The 21,259-nt window shown below is 37.8% G+C and overlaps 1 protein-coding gene across 2 annotated transcripts in view; it reads right to left on the bottom strand.

Annotated features, from left to right (window-relative positions):
- Positions 1 to 21,259, bottom strand: part of LOC117993821 (irregular chiasm C-roughest protein-like) — a 144,284-nt gene that overhangs the window by 67,952 nt on the left and 55,073 nt on the right. For both annotated transcript variants that reach the window (XM_069507128.1, XM_034981689.2), the window contains 3 exons: positions 10,426 to 10,859; positions 6,341 to 6,491; positions 5,122 to 5,202 (listed from right to left, as the gene is read on the bottom strand). In XM_069507128.1, coding sequence (XP_069363229.1) covers positions 5,122 to 5,202; positions 6,341 to 6,491; positions 10,426 to 10,584 — 391 coding nt within the window. In that variant the 5' untranslated portion in view covers positions 10,585 to 10,859. The remainder of the gene's footprint in view (positions 1 to 5,121; positions 5,203 to 6,340; positions 6,492 to 10,425; positions 10,860 to 21,259) is intronic.

Below are 21,259 nucleotides of genomic sequence, written 5' to 3'. Positions count from 1 at the left end.
AGTTCGCTACAATCTTCAGCTCTGTTCAATTTTGGTATAACTCCAGAGTTTCGAAAGATTTGGCGAGAGTCATAAAATGTAATAAAATATAAAAAAGGACGATGAGCATCGAAATCCAACTTTGGATCTAAAATATACCTAGTCCAAATTTTAAACCTTACTCTAAAATTATTTTGGTGAACCAATAATTTTATCGGACTTTACTCTACAGTTATTTTGGTGAACCATTTTATCGTAATTTAATTGCACTCTCTCTAATTTGCAGTAATAAAAAAAGGAACTTAACTTAAACATGAAGCGATAGCAAACAAAGTTTCTTTCTCAGCTCGCAATTACAAAGTCGCTTTGATATAATCAGACATGACGACGTAGAAAACTTGGACACTTGAAAAACTAAATAACAAAAGCAAATAATCAGTACCCTTATTATAAATGCGAAGGTGTGTTTGTTTGTTAGTTTGTTGGATTGTTGGTTTGTTGGTTTGTCTTTCAATCACGCTGCAACGGGGCAACGGATTGACGTGATTTTTTGCACGGGTATAGATAAATACCTGGAGAGTGACATAAGTTACTTTTTATCTCAGTACCCTTATTATAAATGCGAAAGTGTGTTTGTTTGTTGGTTTGTTGTATTGTTGGTTTGTCCTTCAATCACGCTGCAACGGAGCAACGGATTGACGTGATGCACGGATATAGATAAATACCTGGAGAGTGACATAGGTTACTTTTTATCTCAGTACCCTTATTATAAATGCGAAAGTGTGTGTGTTTGTTGGTTTGTGCGTTTGTTGGATTGTTGGTTTGTCCTTCAATCACGCTGCAACGGAGCAACGGATTGACGTTATTTTTTGCACGGGTATAGATAAATATCTGGAGAGTGGCATAGGTTACTTTTTATCTCAGTACCCTTATGCCTGGAGAATTTTTATCCCGGAAAATCAAAACGTTCCCACGGGATTTTTAAAAAACCTCATTTCACGCGTACGAAGTCGCGGGCATCAGCTAGTAATTTATAATGTCGTGAAAAGTTTTAGAAATAGGTATTTCCACGTTCTTTACTTGGAAACGTTCAACGTTATTTTCCTGTCAAAAGTTGAAAACAATGAATTATTGCGGCCATTGTGAAGTGGAGCGATAATAATATGTTTTTACTCTAAGAGACGGGGGAAAGAGGCGAGATTTTCAATTTATTAAAACTTAAAAGCAAACACAATTTCGCAATACTGGGCCAAAAAAGAAAATAATAGTTACTTGTGTAAAGAAAAAATGGTGTTTGGTGCAATGCGTAAGATTTTAGCGAATAGTGCTAGTTTCAATGTCAATCTAAATATATAAAAGGATTGACTGACTGACTGATCTATCAACGCACAGCTCAAACTACTGGACGGATCGCACTGAAATTTGGCATTCAGATATACCTATTAAGACGTAGGCATCCGCTAAGAAAGAATTTTTGAAAATTCATCCCCTAAGGGGTGAAATAGGGGTTTGAAATTTGTATAGTCCACGCGGACGTAGTCGCGAGCATGAGCTGAGCTAAGCTGTATATATAAAAGGAAAAGCTGACTGACTGGCTGACTGACTGATCTATCAAGGCAATGCTCAAACCACTCGATGGATCGGGCTAAAATGTGTCATGCAGATGGCTATCATGACGTAGGCATCTGCTAAGAAAGGATTTTTGAAAATTCATCCCCAAGGGGGTAAAATAGGTGTTTGAAATTGGTGTAGTCTAGTCAAAGTCGTGGGCATAAGCTAGATGAATAATATTTATTTCATGTGAGTAAACGTGTCAGCTCTACCATCAGTACCCTTATTATAAATAAGTGTGTTTGTTTGTTGGCCCGTCCTTCAATCACATCGCAACGGTGCAACGGACGGACGGACGTGATTTTTTGTATTTGATTTTTTATATTCCCATATTGCCTCTGCCGGGAATCAAACCCTTACACTTATAAAATCACCACTTCTATAGAAAATAAAGGCTTTGCATATTGCATATCTGGTATAAGCGGCTTAAAGGAGTAGGTACCACTTTTGGAACACAACATTGTAAAAGCATAACCTAATTTATTAAAACACGTCAATACTGTTCGTGAAATGGCACTCGGAAATTAACTTTTTCCTTTTTGTATTGAAAATGTATGCGAAATCGAACATTTTTGTAATTTCAAGCAACAAATACGCAGCATTTTTTAAAGTTTGTTTATGAAAATCGAAACATGAAAATATCCAAGGCAAGCGGTACAGGTAGAGGGAGGAGGTACAGGCATATTTTATGCAACATTTTATCTCATGACTGACTGACTAACTGACTTATATTATAATCAACGCACGGCCTAAAGCGCTGGACCTAGAGAGTAAAGACATAAAATTTTGAAGGCGTGTTTTCTGTTAAGAGTAGGTATCCACTAAGAAAGGATTTTTCGAAAGTCCACCCCTAAGTGGGTTAAATGGGGGATGGAAGTTTGTATCAAAGTCCGTCATTTATGAAGTAACATCGATAAAAATTGGTATTAAAGCTTTCGGTTAAAAATAAAAAAATAAGTATTCCACGTATTTGAAAATTCTACTACCAAGGGGGTAAATAGGGGATGAAAGTTGGTATGTACGTCAGTCATTTTCAAGTTATTTGCATGAAAATTGGTATTTGGGTTTTCGGTCACAAATGAAGAAATACGTGTTTCAGGGTTTTCGGAAATTCAACCTCCACCTCGATTTTCTAAATAAATAAGATAAAATTTCTAAGATCAAAAGTTTTCACGGGATTTAAATACATGAATCCACGCGGCAAAGTCGCGGGCATCAGCTAATAATAATAGTAATAATATTAAATCAAGCTGATTCCTCGCGCAAAAAAAATCGAATAACCGAATTATCTGTCAACATAATATATAATACGCAATTAATAGCGTTAAAATAATCTAAATAGTTTTTTAAGTTTATAAGAAGCAAGTGGTTCGTTAACGGAGAAACCAATGCTATAAAAGGAACGTATATCAATTTAATATACCAGAACCAAATTTGTTCAACTATTAATATTAATGATGTGGTTATCTTCTAGTTCCTTTCTAAACAAATTACAATATATTATTATCATTGGAAACGTAGAACAATAATTTTGATGATCTCATAATTTGTATTACCACGAAGCGTTCATGACTTGAAACCAAAATTGCTAGTTATATTTTTTCAAGCTGCTACCAATAAAGTTAACAAGGGACTGTTTGAACAAACTTCTCACATAATAGTTTGAGAGACCGTAGGCTTTTTTGACGAGGTGCTTTAATAACATGGAAAACTTATAAGGTACACCAGACTTACCAGCTGAATTTAAATTCAATGAAGAATTTTATTTTCTAATGAAACCTCTTCTGAATGAAATTTCTATTTCTAATGAATTACATAGTTATAAATGCACAAGTCTGTATGTTACTTTTCCGTGGTCTAACCACTGAATTGAACTCGATGAAATTTGGCATAAAGATCCCGATGAAGGATATGCTACACTTTCATCCTAATAAATGTCAAACATCAAATTTCAGACTGACGAAGTCGCAGGCATCAGAGTATAACGGTGTTTATCAAAGGGAATACAAAAACAAATTGGCTGATTTTCCTTAATGCAAGCGTAATTAAAAGTAATTTCGAAAAAATGACATTAAAAGACAAGAACCTTCACAGTTGGTTTCTTGTTAATCACCTACTATGACTTCCGAATAGAACGGTTCACAATTTTTGAGGTTTTTTTCTTAAACTGCCATACCCCTTCCAGGTTAGCCCGCTATCATCTTAGACTGCATCATCACTTACCATCAGGTGAGATTGCAGTCAAGGGCTAACTTGTATCTGAATAAAAAAAAATATATGAATTCACTGCGAACCTGTTCGCAGGTCTAGTTTGCCATAGCCACATAATGCAAAAGAAGCAGTTTTTAGTTTTTGTCAAGCACTTTTTCAAAATTACCTACGAGGTCTCGGACTACTACATAATTATTGTGTTACATCTCAAATTACATCCTATATCGTGAGATCTCGGTCGAGTTATGAGAAATGTATTTTTGTAATTTTGATCTTCAAACCATTACGTGGAACGAGATCATGGTTTTTGTTTGTGGGATTTCGTGTATCGGTATGGTTCGTAAATTAGGTTGAGTTTATTTTTTTAATATCACCCATCTACAGTGCCTCCTTGCTGTGGCATTCTGTAAAATAGGTACATAGATTGTAACTGTACTTTGAGAACTCTGTATGTATGCCCATTATTTTTTAAGTTTTACCTAAGAAAATTGGTATTTGGGATTTTGATTAAAATGAAAAAATAAGTGTTTCAGGATTTTCAGAAATTCTCAAAAATCCCCAAGAAGGTGAAATAAGAGGTGAGAATAATATTACAAATGCAAAAGTGTGTTTGTCTATTAAATCTTATGGCTCAATCGCTGAGCCTATTTTGCATTTTTAGTCGAAGACTGTCCGCTCTTAATGTTTTGTATAGAATTATTGATTTCGATATTTTAAAGCAAGTACTTATCTATGCAATGTATTCTGCGTTTTGGTAAAATTATTTGTAAGTAAGATCAAAACATAGGGGTTAAATTTTTATTAAGTTGTTAAATTTTTACAATATAAATTATACTTAAGATATAGGTACTATATTGCCACCTATGCTTTGTTCCTACTTATCGTCTTGTGAGCTACTTTTTTACATAGTTCAATTAAGAATCCCTGATCCGACTTGTTGCGATTGGGTTGCGAAGCTGAAGTGGCAATGGGCAGTAGGGCACATAGTTCGTACAACCGATAGACGTTGGGGTCCCAACGTGCTGGAATGGCGACTTCGCACCGGAAGACGCAGCGTTGGAAGACCCCCCACTAGGTGGACGGACGACATCAGACGAGTTGCAGGGAGCCGCTGGATCCAGGCGGCGCAAGACCGTGGCGTGTGGAAGTCCCTACAAGAGACCTATGTCCAGCAGTGGACGTCTATTGGTTGATGATGATGATGATGATGATGATGATGATGATGATCCGACTTGTTGGTGATTAATGTTGTCAAGTTTTCAATTGTATAATTTTTACTATAATCTAGTGTATACTTAATAATGATTGATATTTTCTTACCTCTTGATCCAGAGCTGACTTGGCACTGATATTTCGCATCGTCGTCTAGCGTCACCTCCCTGATGTCTAACGAGTAATCACCTGCAAAACAAACAATATTATAACTTTTTATACCTCAACAGGATCCCCTTATTATAAATGCGAAAGTGTGTTTGTAGTAAGTAAAATACGGGTTTGCGCTGACGAAGTCCTGGACGTAATCTAGTATTATTTAAAGCTTTAGCCGGCCTTATCTAATTACTTTGCTTCTCGAAAGCTCGAAGTTTCACTATTAACGTAAACTTCCTCAAATCTCATACGTCAGGAATATGTGATACGTCTTTGACATACAAACGTTTGTAATTCCAAAGTTTAAAGTTAAATCCGGTGTAGAAACTCGGTTTAATATAATATGTCAATCAAAAGTTTCCGTTACGAAAGTTTGTGAACGATACTGTTAACCTCAATTTAAGGTTACCTTTTTGACAACCTCTTGGTTCAGTGGTGAACGCTATCACCCTTATTATAAATGCGAAAGTAGCGTTTATTTGTTGGTTTGTTGGTTTGTCCTTCAATCAAATCAAATTTGCATGGGTATAGATAAAGACCTGGAGAGTTACATAGGTTACTTTTTATCCCGGAAAATCAAAGAGTTCCTACGGGATTTTTAACAAAGCTAATTCTATTCCAAGCTAGTAATAATATACAAGCTGACCCAAACAAAGCTGCGCTTGCATGGAACTTTTGAAAACAGATGAGGGGTGGAATTTCTAAAAATCCTAAAACATGTATTTCCGTGAGAATTCTTTGATTTTCCGGGATAAAAAGTAGCCTATCACTCTCTAGGTTTTTATCAATACCCATGCAAAAAATCACGTCTATCCGTTGCACCGTTACGACGTGATTGAAGGACAAACCAACAAACCAAAAAAACCAACAAACAAACACACTTTGGCATCTAAATATATAAAAGGAAAAGGTGACTGACTGACTGACTGACTGATTGATCTATCAACGCACAGCTCTAACTAGTGGACGGATCGGGCTGAAATTTGGCATGCAGATAGCTATTATGACGTAGGCATCCGCTAAGAAAGGATTTTTGAAAATTCAACCCCTAAAGGGGTGAAACAGGGGTTTGAAAATTGTGTAGTCCACGCGGACGAAGTCGCGAGCATTAGCTAGTTTATAATAAGGGGATTATGTAAGAGAATTTAAGATAGAACAGATAGGCACTTACCCTCTTCATCACTCCCGATCATCTTATAGCGATCGTACCCACTGAGCTCCCTATGCAGTCCAAGGCCGAAGTCGTCCTTCGTCCACTGCAGCTGACCTGCCTTGTTCTCCACCCTACAGGGTAAGGTCACCCTCGATCCTACTACTGCAGTCTGAAAAAAGAAATTATTACATTTATAAGTATTGTTTTAGATCACATTGAGCTGTGATGGCCTAGTGATAGCAATTTATCATTGACTTATATATTACTTCGTATAGACAGGGCTATTGAACAAACAAAATGGCACCGACTCAGTGGTGCTTTAGAACCAATGCAACCTCAGTGACGTCTGGATTTCAAACGGTTCGTTCATTAGTATCTAAGAGGTGGCGCTGATTTATTTGGTTTCTAAACCGTGAAAATTTTGTTCGCTTGACCATATCTTGTCATTTAATATCGATGGCTTAGTAACATTTGACGCCTGCTAGTGACGTGAAAGCCTCAACGTTTTGTTACAAGTTCCCTAACTGTGTTCCCTGTTCCGGGTTCGATTCCCGGCAGGGGTTTGGAATTTAATAATTTCTAAATTTCTGGTCTGGTCTGGTGGGCGGCTTCGGCCGTGGCTAGTCACCACCATAAGGGCAAAGCCGTGCCGCCAAGCGATTTAGCATTCCGATGTAGAAACCAAAGGGGTTAGTAAAAAACTGTCATACCCCTTTCAGGTTAGCCCGCTTTCATCTTAGACTGCATCATCACTTACCACCAGATGCAAAGATTGCAGTACAGTAACTTGTATCTGTCGTGAACTGTGGTAAGTTATAGTCTACGTATTATAGGTACCTCCTAAATCCATGTTAGAGACGCTAAGATAACCAATCAGCCATGTTTGATTTGACAAATGAATGTTTATACAAGTAAATACTCCCACACACTACGACATTGGTACTGATTCTGAGCACAACCCAATTTTAGAGTATTCGCATCCTCTTTTTATTAATGTAATATGAAAAAGACAGCAGTTTGACAGTTTTAAATTTAATTTTTAGATGACAAAACCCGTGATTTTAGCGCACAGTCGCGAGCCTACTCTTTAAATTTGTAGCGTACACTAAAATTTAGAGTATTTAAATGTAAAGTTCATGTTCTGTCCCTTTTTAGCATTCCAGATACTCTAAATTTAATTTTATAAAAACGTGTTTAATAAAAACTGCCATACCCCTTCCATGTTAGCCCGCTACCATCTTAGACTGCATCATCAATTACTACCAGGTGAGATTGCAGTCAAGGGCTAACTTGTTTCTAAATATTTTAAAAAAAAAAGTTTAGAGAAAGACAACGGAATCGGTGCCAATATCCAGTTACGGTTACACACGAAAGGAAATTAATTTTTTACGCCATAATCTCGGGCTTTATCTCCCCGCAAGAATAATGGCGCCTTCATTTAACATCCGGGCACCTTTTAATCTGAGCGCTATCTTACGTGTAGATTTATCAAATAAAGTATAACTAAAGGCTTTGACACAAACAGAGAGTGACGCCAGCGACGGGCGACCTTAACGTGTGAAGGATTCCTTTAATTATTTGGATGTGCATATTTGTGTGTTTAGTGAAAATGAAAAATGAAAATGAAAATGAAAATCTTTTTTATTCGTATAAACTTTTACAAGTGCTTACGAATAGTCGGATGCATCTACCACTGGTTCGGAATGCCTTTCCTGCCGAGAAGAACCAGCAAGAAACTCGGCGGTTGCTCTTTTCAAATATTTGATATAGGTACAATATTATGCCATGTATAAAATAGTATTTGCAGTCTTGTGCGTTGCTGGAACGAGCTGCAGGTCAAATCCACGCTCTTTTATCATTTAGATAATCTTCAATTGTGTAATATGCTTTTTTCAGGAGCATATTTTTAATAGATTTTTTAAACTTGTGCAAAGGTAAGTCCAAAATAGTTTGCGGGATTTTATTATAAAAGGTAATACCAATAATAGTGATTAGCTTAGTGATAAGCTGTGATACCCTAGTGGTTAGGACGTCCGCCTTCTAATCGGAGGTCGGGGGTTCGATCCCGGGCACGCACCTTTAACTTTTCGGAGTTATGTGCGTTTTAATTAATTAAATATCACTTGCTTTAACGGTGAAGGAAAACATCGTGAGGAAACCTGCATGCCTGAGAGTTCTCCATAATGTTCTCAAAGGTGTGTGAAGTCTGCCATCCGCACTTGGCCAGCGTGGTAGACTATGGCCAAAACCCTTCTCACTCTGAGAGGAGACCCGTGCTCTGTAGTGAGCCGGCGATGGGTTGATCATGATGATGATGATTTGTGTGTTTGATGCAGGGCAGAAGGCTGAGGTACCATTCTGGATCATCATCATCAAACCATTGCCGACTCAATACTGGCCAATATTGCCATGGTCCACCACGCTGGCCAAGTGCGGATTAGCAGACATCACATAGCTTTTGAGTACCAATTACATGTTTAAAACAAGAGGGAATAGGCATCTTCTAGGTAAACGCGTCCCATCTTAGGCCACATCATCACTTTCCATCAGGTGTGATTGTGGTCAAGTATTTGTCTATAATGAATTAAAAAAAACATCATGGAGAGCTTTCAGACATGGAAGTTTCCTCGCGATTTTTTTCTTCACCGTTAATAGATGTAATGTTTAATTGCTTAAAATGCACTAGCTCTTAAAATCATGGACTTATTGTGAGCATTAATAAAAGCTTTTATTACTCAGGATACAATATGATAAGAAAAGTATTTTTTAATTGCAGGATATGCCTACTCACTCTTGCCTTGAAGGTCCTTCAGTTATACGTGGCAGTAAGGTTACATATAAAATAGAAAACATCACTAGAAGTAAAAGCTGTACCTATCGTTAATATTTTCGTGTCCATGTTCCCGTCGCCACAAAACCTACGTGAACCGATACAGCTGTGTTTGAGTTTCCCGCTCTCAGTGAAAATATTTACTGCGGGCTATTTTTCCAAGAGTTCCTATCCAAACGACAGGTACCTTTAAGCTTGTTTGGTTTTATCAACTCACGCAAAAGATACTTTCTATATTTCTTTGACAAGTAGTTAGAACGTCCGCCTCCTCGGTTCGATCCCGGGCACGCACCTCTAACTTGTCGGAGTTATGTAAAAAATACTATCTATATTTCCTAGAGCATGATAGCCTAGGTTAGGATGTCCGCCTCCTATTCGGGAGGTCGCGGGTTCGATCCCGGGCACGCACTTCTAACTTGTCGGAGTTATGTGCGTTTTAAGAAAATAAATATCACTTGCTTAAACCCTGAAGGAAAACATCGTGAGGAAACCTGCATGCTGTAGAATTCTCCATAATGTTCTCAAAGGTGTGAAGTCTGCCAATCCGTAGGCACATGGCCAGCGTGATAGACCATGGCCAAAACCCTTCTTACTCTGAGAGGAGACCCGTGCTCTGTAGTGAGCCGGCGATGATGGATGATGATCTTTCTAAGAGTACCTATCCAAACGACAGGTATCTTTAAGTTTGTTTGGTTTTATCAGCTCATGTAAAATATACTATGCTGTATTTCCTTGAGCGTGATAGCCTAGGTTAGGACGTCCTAATATTCGGGAGGTCGGGGGTTCGATCCCAGGCACGCACCTCTAACTTTTCGAAATTAAATAAGGAAATATCGTGAGGAAACCGGCATACTTGAGAGTTGTCCAATAATGTTCTCAAAGGTGTGTGCAGAAGTCTGCCAATCCGCATTTGGCCGGCGTGGTGGACTATGGCCAAACCGTTCTCATACTGAGAGGAGACCCGTGCTCTATAGCAAGCCGGCAATGAGTTAATCGTGATGATAATATTTCTTTGAGCCGTGATAGTCTAGTGATTAGGACGTACGCCTCTTGTTCGGGAGGTCGCGGGTTCGATCCCGGGTACGCACCTCTAACTTTTTGGAGTTATGTGCATTTTAAGAAATTAAATATCACTCGTTTCAACGATGAAAGAAAACATCGTGAGGAAACCGGGCATGCTTTTTGTTCTTTATGCGTTATTTCAATGTGACAATCTATAACCTAGACTCTAATAACTAATAAGTACTAGAATAGAATGAAAATATTAACTCACCTGATCCTGAGGCTCCATCGCGAACTTCTGTTCGACGTAACCACCGCACACACCAACACAAACACACAACACAAAAACACAACACCACCAAGTCCGCAACAACAGAAACAAGGGTTTAACACATCGACTCGTCAACCTCATCCTATAATAGTTCGACATTATGAACAATGTCACTGAACGAGCACATTCATATGAATTTATAATGTCACTTTATACACACATTCATATTCTGTTATAAATGTCTGTCCTTTTGAAGGTACATTCATCCGGATATCCTATAGTTTATTTTTACTTTTACATTTTGAAATGTACAGTACACTTCCCCTATGTGTTGAGTGTGGTTTTATTTTTGGATTCTAACGTATTGGTAGCCATATTTGTTTTTAGGGTGTTCTCGGTTGATGTATTATCTTTTGATTCGTTCCGGCTGTGATCTGAAACAAACAAAAATATAATTTAAATATAGATCGTTTTTAATCTTTTAGTGAAAGATATTGTAGGGTGATTAGTAAGTAATTTTTTACACGAGATTTTTAAGAGGAGTTTGTTGATAGTGCCACGGTAATGTTATAGCAGTATTCCAACTTCATACAAACGGGCGAAACGCGAGCTATAGGTACCTACGCGCCTCGATCTCGCGGTGCAGCCAGTCGCGACTGTGCCGCAGTGACGAACGGATGGTGTTTTGTTTTTTTAATAACCGCACGATTTTTTCACTAAAAAAAAGTTCAAGTATATATTTAATATGACAAGTACATATTTAAATACAAAGTAGGCAAATGACAAGTACAATTTAAACACAAAGTAGGTAAGCAAATGTAATTAAAATGCCGGAGGCAGGCAGCCCTATCGCATGTTTACGTACCGCGCTGCTGTAGGTATTTATTTCAAAGATACGGTCGAGTTACAATACTGTATAGATAACATTACCGTGGTAGTGCGCTCCAAACAAATGTAGTTTGATTGTCATTTGAATTAACCAATCAAAATGAATGAAATTTTGAAGATAATCCTAAAAACTGTGTCAGTTGTTCACCAGATTTTCGTTAAAACATTTAGTCTCAAAGGTACACGTATAAATCTTTAAACTTTGGAACTAAGTACTCGTAGGGTCTATTTTTATGGAAAACGTGTTTGTCAGATTAGATTAGACATTAAAAAAAGACAAACTACAGTACCCGGTAGGAAATATTGTACGTCGACCTTTAAAAAGAGATAGCGGTTCGTAGAGCGTTGTCTCTGTCGTTGAGACCGACAAAACGTCACTAGATATGAGTGTCAGAGACAACGCTCTACAAAGCCGAAATCTCATTCTAAAGGTCGATGTACAGTATTTCTTGCTGGCTACTGTAAAGGCATTTTACAAAGAGATAATCCCGACTAATATTATAAAGGCGAAAGTTTGTATGTGTGTGTGTGTGTATGTTTGTTACTCCTTCACGCAAAAACTACTGGACGGATTTAGCTGAAATTTAGAATGGAGATATATTTTAGCCTGTATTAACACATAGGCTACTTTTTATCCCGGAAAAATCAAAGAGTTCCCGCGGGATTTTGAAAGACGTAAATCCACGCGTACGAAGTCACGGGCATGAGATAGTTTACTAATAAAAATAAGTTTCTGCTACAATAGGGGAAGGGAGAGCAATGCGTAATTATTGCCTATTCAAAAAAAACTATATACTTCTCGTCTATAATTCTAGAGCCAAGAAACTTAGCTAACATAACTTCATGTTATAAAAGGGAGAGAATGCCCCTTGGGTTAATCAAATAAATAAGTTGGGGCACCAACTTCGCCGGGGCAGGAATAATTTCCCCAAGTTTCCTGTATTGCTGTCTTTTCAAGTTTTGCCCGCGATTGTTTGCCGGAGACGCCTCGGAGTACAAATATCTAGATCTACGCTGTGCTATTTTGTGAAATGACTCATTTGAATTTTTAGATGGAACGATTAATTTATATTATACTATATTAAATCTGTGATAGCCAAGCCGTGTCACTTGAAGAATGTTAAATATGGATGTAGAAGGAAAAAAGAGGAGAGGACGACCAAAGAAAAGGTGGATAGATTGCGTGAAAGAGGATATGCGTGTAAAAGGGGTGGATAATACGTTGACGAATGACAGAAGCACACGAGTAGATATCCCTAGAATATCTACTCGTGTGACAGAAGTGAGTGGAAGAAAAAGACATGTTGTGCCGACCCTACGTAGCGTGGGATAAGATACGGAAGATAATAATAATAATAAATCTGTGATAGCCTAGTGGTTAGGACGTCCGCCTTCTAATCGGAGGTCAGCGGTTCGATCCCGGGCACGCACCTCTAACTTTTCGAAGTTATGTGCGTTTTAAGTAATTAAATATCACTTGCTTTAACGGTGAAGGAAAACATCGTGAGGAAACCTGCATGCCTGAGAGTTTTCCATAATGTTCTCAAAGGTGTGTGAGGTCTACCAATCCATACATGGCCAGCGTGGCGTCATGTAACATGGCTAATATTCTTTATAAAAAAATAAAATAAAATAAAAAAAAAAAATTATCACCAGGTATGATAACAGTCAAATGCGACTTTGAAACATATTTAATGCTGACTTAGTACCTAAAGCATTTGTGTTACAAAATTACATTTCCACAAAACATGTAAGTACCTACTCTTTTTTTTTTCAGATACAAGTTAGCCCTTGACTGCAATCTCACCTGATGATGCAGTCTAAGATGATAGTGGGCTAACCTGGGAGGGATATGGCAGTTTTTATTAAACCCGTACCCCTTTGGTTTCTACACGGCATCGTACCGGACCGCTAAATCGCTTGACGGCACGGCTTTGCCGGTAGGGTGGTAACTAGCCACGGCCGAAGCCTCCCACCAGACCAGACCAGAAATTTAGAAATTATAAAATTCCAAACCCCTGCCAGGAATCGAACCCGGGACCTCCCACTAATAAGAGCACGGCGCTCACGACTGCGCCAGGGAGGTGTCGTCAAGGTTTTCTTTGTAGAAAGAAATACCTACTCGTAAGAAATTTTCCGTCTAAAATAAAATAAGCAATTTATAGTTATAGCAACGCCGCACCAGTGGAATGGAAGCACGTATTTCGTTACAGTATTCCCTTTACATTTCTAGCGCGAACAAGTTTAAAACTATCCGTGGAATTCTAGATTTAGAGCTTGCAAATGAATCCAGGAAAGGCTAATATAGTTTAGAGCAGTTGAGTTGACTTACTCCTTCAAATCCGGATTTCCTAGTAGAGGAAAGTATTTAATAATACCTTTTTTAGGGTTCCGTACCTCAAAAGGAAAAACGGAACCCTTATAGGATCACTTTGTCTGTCTGTCTGTCTATCTGTCTGTCCGTCTGTCTGTCAAGAAACCTACAGGGTACTTTCCGTTGACCAAGAATCATAAAATTTGGCAGGTAGGTACATCTTATAGCTGACATTTGGGGAAAAATCTGAAAACCGTGAATTTAGGGTTAGATCACACAAACAGGCAAAGCCCTTTCATATGCTACCCCACTTGGTATAGTTATCTTACTTTGAAAATTGAAAATACTATTATATTGAACTACATAATATGCACAAAACCCACTTTTCTTCATACATTCGATTATCCGGATTTTCGATTATCCGAATCTCGAAACGACAACAATTAGTCCGCTTAATCGAGTTTCCACTGTATATATTGAAAAGTATAAAATTATAATATTCAGTAAAAAGAAAAACACCTTTGTAGGTGTTTTTCTTCTTTCACGGTGGTTTATTATAGTAAATTATCTAGTAGTCGAGTTTCACTTTTTGAAGTTTATCTTGTTTGAATAAATTAATGGAGGTTTCGTCAAATACGATATTTTACGAAGTCACAGATAAAGTGAAGATAAGGAAGAATCTCTTAAGTAAAGTAGCGGGCATCGTTATCAATTACCAATTAAAACCTTTAGCCGAAGTGGTACATTGACACTCAATTAAATAGGTATTATCTAAAACCGGGAATCTTTGACTTTAATACATTTAATTATAGAGATAAATATCTGATACGCTTTGTCGCTTTATCGCTGCGAACTCGGATAGGGTTATCAAATATTTTTTTATAACAAGTTGAAGTTATATCGCCTCTAGAATGGCGAGTTATCTGAAGAGTTTGATCTCATTCCACCCTCCTTTTTCTACAACCGCACCGCACGCCACCGCAAACAATTTCATCCTCACCACCTGGGTGTCTAGAGCACTTCGACCGCCCGTTGTGCCAGATCTTTTTTCCACGCACATGCACACTGTGGAAGGAACTGCCTTCGGCGGTGTTCCTATTAGATTACAACATGGGGTTATTCAAGGGGCAGACCATCAAGTTCCTGAAAGGCCGGCATGGCATTGGTGGTAAATGTAATCACTTACCACCAAGGCGGTGGTAATCACTTAACATCACTTAAAACACGCCTGCTCGTTTGCTTGCTATTTTTATTTCAAAGAAAAAGTTGAAGCCCTTGACTGCGATCTCACCTGGTGGTAAGTGATGATACAGTTTAATATGGTAACGGGCTAACTTGGAACGGGTACGACCATCCTCGGTGGGTATGACAGTTTTTATTACACCCATAGGTAATCTGTTATCGGTTTCTAGACGGCATCGTACCGTAACGCTAAATCTCTTGGCGGCAAGGCTTTGCGGGTTGGATCGTAACTAGCCACGGTCGAAGCCTCCCACCAGAAAAAAACCGGTCAAGTGCGAGTCAGGCTCGCACACTGAGGGTTCCGTACTACGGTCGTATTTTTTCGACATTTTGCACGATAATTCAAAAACTATGATGCATAAAAATGAATAAAAATCTGTTTTAGAATGCACAGGTAAAGCCCTTTCATATGATACCCCACTTGATATAGTTATCTTACTTCGAATATTGCAAATACTAATTATTAGTTCATGACCACAATTTAATTTTTTTTGTGTGATCTAACCCTAAATTCACGATTTTCAGATTTTTCCCTAAAGCCAGCTATAAGATCTACCTACCTGCCAAATTTCATGATTCTAGGTCAACGGGAAGTACCCTGTAGGTTTCTTGACAGACAGACAGACAACAAAGTGATCCTATAAGGGTTCCGTTTTTCCTTTTGAGGTACGGAACCCTAAAAATTAAAATATTCTTCTTCTTCTCGAGTCGACGGTCACCTCAAACATGGGCAGCCCAAAAAGCCGCCACCGCGATAGCTCGGACCGTCGCGCGTCGTGGTGAAAAATTATAATATTAGTAGTGATTTGTCAACCCTATTCCTGGATGTGAGGTAGGCGGATTCCCATAGTAATATAGGAGTATTACCGTATTTATGGGTCTCATTATGGCGACGCCGACTTGATTAGCTCACAGATAAATTATTACTCAAGATTCCCGCTTAACTGGTTCAAAAGGGGAGTGTTTATACAGCTTGAAATTACTTGAAAGCCATTATGGATGAGTCATTTCAGTACAGGGTCTCTGTTAATAATAAACTTTACATATTTATAAACTTACTTCGATTTACTTTTTTCAAAATACCGCGGGAACTCTTTGATTTTACAGGTAAAAAGGTAGCCTATGTGTTAATCCAGGGTATAATGTATCTCCATTCTAAATTTCAACCAAATCCGTTCAGCCGTTTTTGCGTGATTGAGTAACAAACATCACAACAACTTTCACATTAGGATAAATACAGATTAAAGAAACAATTGGGGCCAATTCTCTGGTACACAATTTCTAAACCTAAACTAAATTAACAGGTCTAAATTTAGTCTATCCTTTTCTGCAAGCAACATTATGAAAGGGATAGCTATAGATTTAGACGTATCATTTTAGTTTAGTTTAGAGATTGTGTACAACGGAATTAGCCACAATGTTAAAGATGTACTGAAATAAGAATACCTACGCGGACTAATAACTATCTGCATGCAAAATTTCAGTCCGATCCGTCCAGTAGTTTCAGCTGTGTGTTGATAGATCAGTCAGTCAGTCAGCTTTTATATATACACTAGCTTATGCTCGCGACTTCGTCCTCGTGGACTACACACATTTCGAACCCTTATTTTTCCCCCTTAGGGGTTGAATTTTCAAAAAACCATTCTTTGCGGATGTCTACGTCATAATTGCTATCTGCATGCCAAATTTCACCCCGATCCGTCCAGTAGTTTGAGCTGTGTGTTGATAGATCATTCAGTTAGTCCGCTTTTATATATTTAGATATAGAATAAGTACCTACTATAAAAACTCGTAAGAAAACATGATGTTAAAAACACATTTGCTACTCGTTTGACCGGTTAACCAAATTAATCAATGCTCTACATTAATTAATTAATTATTTATTAATCCAACGAAACTGGATAAAGAACATCGAACTTTAAAAACATCGATTAATAATCGTGGATTTTATAATACCTATGATCTTTGAAAAGTCTGTAAACAACTCAGTATCGTGTTATCAACCCATCGCTGGCCCACTACTGAGAATGGGAAATGACTGAGAAAGACTTAGGCCATAGTGCACCACGCTGGCGAGGTGCAGAGTGGCAGATTTTACACCTTCACACATTTTTAGGATTCCGTACCTCAAAAGGAAAAACGGAACCCTTATAGGATCACTTTCGAAAAAATACGACTGTAGCGCACTTGGCCGTTTTTTTTAAAAAATCTACATAATTTATTCTACTCGTACTTTGCCTGAATGTCCTGTTTGTAGTTTATACCAAAAAAATTAAAATAAAACCAATTAAATCCATAACATGAACACAAAAAACTTACCACAAAAAGACTTATGAATAAATTAAAAGGAATCTCGTTCATTCATTAAAACTTTTTTTCTAATTACTAATTCATTAAAAAAAAGTTAACCTAAGATGAACCACATGGTTTTGACGACGGACTGACACACGGCGCGGTCTTGGCGACCTCTCGAACGTTACTAAGTTAAACTTTCAGATGCTTTCAGCCTATTGTGGGTATTTTTAACTTACCCCCAGTAAGCTGTCTGAGTCATCTACATCCGATGTCTAATGGCGGGCTATTTTTACGGTACACTGCCCTTATATGTCTGTCTAATGATAGAACACGCTAGAATTTTATTGTCAAACAAGAATTTCATAGATAAACGAATAATAAGACGAAGTCGCGTGCAATATCTAGTCATAGTGTATCGTAAGTACAATCTCTGTTTAAGTTTTTTTTTTTTTTAAATCTGACATTTTGTGAAGGGCTTTTCCATATATGCCAGCCCCACCGATACAAACTAAATGAGGAGGTTTCCAGGCAACGTTCGAGAAAATTTTCATAGATGGCGCTAAATACTTCCACCACTAAAGATGAAAAATAATACCTATATATCTATATTATGATCCATGCTTTAAATTTTTAAATTTAAATTGGATGCGAAATTAATTAATTACTTCTATTATAGTTCACAGATTTTGTGGGGAAGAAACAAGGAAAATTGCAGTGCGCTCTAGCTCTTACTCTTCATCTATGTCATTGATTGACACGACCTAAACATTAAAGCATAGATCATAATATAGATATAGGTATTATTTTTCGTCTTTATTGGTGGTAATATTCAGCGCCATCTATGAAAATTGTATCGATCGTTGCAAACTACACGAGTTAAAGTATTTAAAGTGTGTACTGCGCTGTAGGATTTTTGTGTCAAGTTCTGACATTTGTCTCACTTTCTAGATCAAGGTGAAGGACGTTGCAGCCGTAACGTAAGCAGCTTTTACTTTACATTTTAATTAAATAACTGACTGAATATCTCCAACATGGTACGCGTGGATTTATTCTTTAAAAATTCCGTGGGAACGCTTTGATTTTTAGGGTTTCGTACCTCAAAAGGAAAAACGGAACCCTTATAGGATCACTTTGTTGTTTGTCTGTCTGTCTGTCTGTCGGTCTGTCAAGAAACCTACAGGGTACTTCCCGTTGACCTAGAATCATGATATTGGCAGGTAGGCAGGTCTTATAGCAGACATTCGGGGAAAAATCTGAAAAGCGTGTGTGAAAACCATTTGTGACTGACCAAAACGACTGTAGTACGGAACCCTCGTTGCGCCAGCCTGACTCGCATTTGGCCGGCTTTTTTTGGAATAAAAAGGAGTCTGTACCCATCTCTTGTTGAAAGCCATATTTTTATACAGGATGTAACCAGAACGCTAGCAAAAACTTAGCATTATTGTTATACTACCTAAACACAATCCAATACTAATAACCATTTGCCTCATTTTGTAGTTTTAGTGATTTAGTTTTTTTCAAACCCGCAATGAGCGTGCAAAACTGGGGTGAATACGCCGCCAACGACGCACGCGGCAATGACTCCGAGTGGCCTACTTACGAAACGTTCATTGACCTCTGGCGTCAGTCAGATATTTTATTTGCAATCTATCGTGAACTTTTACAAAATATAGGAATTTTTTTATAAATTTTTCGCGTTTTTTTTGTGGAATCATATCAGTAATCATCAGTATCATCACCTGTCTTCGTTTTTGCTAGCGTTCTGGTTACATCCTGTATACTTACATGCAGCGCAAGACCATCAAGTAAAAGTACTTAAAACACACATATATCAAGATGCATATTGACAACGAAGATGATTTATATAAAAATCCTTTATTGTGCTCACGATTTCAATTTGAATTTCCGCCGGTTTTCGACTAGTTTTTGATCTGATACTGGTATTACCGTCTTAAAAGGTTGTAAACTTGATCCTGACTATTAGTTGAAGACATTAGCGTCAATAAAACATGTAGAATGCAGGCTGCTTCCGGGCGTCGAATGGGATGCCAGGCCAACACACTAAGCGTGAGTTACACGTCTCGAAAACGCTGAAAGATTTCGAATCTCAAACACCATGACCATGACGTCAGAATAAAATGAACCAAAGTTCTTTATTTCGTATTTTAAGTATTGCCGACTTTCAGATTTTTTTATATATGGGCTAATTTATAACTCTACCAGATTTTTGGCAAACAGATTTCAGCCGGCAAGCAATGGCAGCAGTAAACGTTTTTTTTTAAATTTCAAAAGGAAAAATGTTACAGTAAAATTATGTTGCTATATGAATGTAACCAATCCTTATGCCAGCTTATTGGCAGCTGAATTCAAAGCTGATTAGTCTTAATTACGTAAAGTTTTCGCTTGGGGCACTGGCAGTAGATGCACAAAATAAGAAGGTACGTAGTGTATACGAACGAAATCAAAGCTCGAAATAAGGCTGTTTCGATCCACTCAGTTCTAACGTTGTAGCGTTTCGAGCCTCGAAATATATCAATGTTGTCGAGATGTGCAAACTGGTACTAACCCTACAGTATTTAAATATAGAAGGATACGGCCATTTTGAATGCGGCGAGTCGTTCAATGTCCGTGCTGATGACACTTATTATAAAGTGATATAGGGTTGGAAATTGAATCGATCGCCTACAAATTGAAATAACGTTTTCGTTTTTGTGAGAATGTATCCGATTTCGGGATTGGTACGCAAATAAAATGGCGGCGACGCGGACGTATTAATTGGGACGCTTGCGGCCTTCAGAAATCGACACGAACTTATCCATACTTGAATACCAATATAAAATGTATTTTCATTAATTTTGTGAATTTGATTATTATTTTGCAATTTGCTTACTTACTTAATTGGATTCGGTTCGGATATTGTTTCACATTGTTATTTGCCAACTACGTACTGCAGTATTTTCATTTGAGCCATTTCACCACATTTTACTTACATGCAGTAATCTTCAATGATTAATCTGGTAAAAGTCATAGAAGTAAGAGAGGGCAGAATTAAATATGTCCAAGAAATATGGGTGCGTGTATGTGTGTCTGGGTGTGTGCCGTGTGGGTATGTGAGAGTGTGAGTGTGAGGAGAGTGAGTGTAAATAAATTCTAAAACTAAAGTCCTCGTTCAAGGTTTGCCAAAAAACTATTATAACTAGAGCCTCAATAGCTCAACCGGTAAAGGAGTGGACTCAAAACCGAAAGGTCGACGGTTCAAAGCCCGCCCGTTGCACTATTGTTGTACCTACTTCTAGCACAAGCCTGACGCTTAGTTGGAGAGGAAAGGGGAATATTAGTCATTTAACATGGCTAATATTCTTTTAAAAAAAATGCCACGCAGCATTATTCGGCTTGCGTTACCTTTGAAAAGTATGAATATTATGATTAGAAATTAAAATTTTTTGAAAGCATACCTATTATAATATATATTATACAGGGTGTACCAGAACGCTGGCAAAAACTTAGCGTTATTGTTATACTACCTAAACACAATCCAATACCAATAACCATTTCCCTCATTTCTAGTTTTAGTGATTTAGTATTTTTCAAACCCGCAATGTATAGCGTGCAAAACTCGGGTCAATGCCCCGCCTACTTACGCAACGTTCGTTGACCTCTAGCGTCAGTCAGATGTTTTATCAGCAATATAATTATCGTAAACTTTTACAAAATACACGGGTTTTTTAATATTTTTTTGGCGTTTTTTTTTGTGGTATCATATCAGTAGTCATCAGTACTATCACCTGTCTTCGTTTTTGCCAGCGTTCTGCCCCCCCAATTGTGTGAGAAAAACGTATTTATCGTTATCGTTATCGTCAACAAATTCTGCCCTTTGATTGCCTATGAACAAATGTAAACAGCGAATCAACCAATCAAAGGGCAGAATATTTTGACGATAACGATTTCGATGAATACGTTTTTCTTACACATTTGGGGGGCTGGTTACCCCTTACCCTGTATTGCACACCCGATTCAAGTAATGCCGTTACCAATTAACCCTAAAATAACGACGGACTTTGTAATTGACCGGCGCACATTATTAAATATTCTCAG

The sequence above is a fragment of the Maniola hyperantus genome, chromosome 25, assembly GCF_902806685.2.
Source record: "Maniola hyperantus chromosome 25, iAphHyp1.2, whole genome shotgun sequence".
Lineage (NCBI taxonomy): Eukaryota > Metazoa > Arthropoda > Insecta > Lepidoptera > Nymphalidae > Maniola > Maniola hyperantus.
Note: the sequence above shows the minus strand (reverse complement) of the source record. Positions and strands in the feature narration are given on the sequence as shown.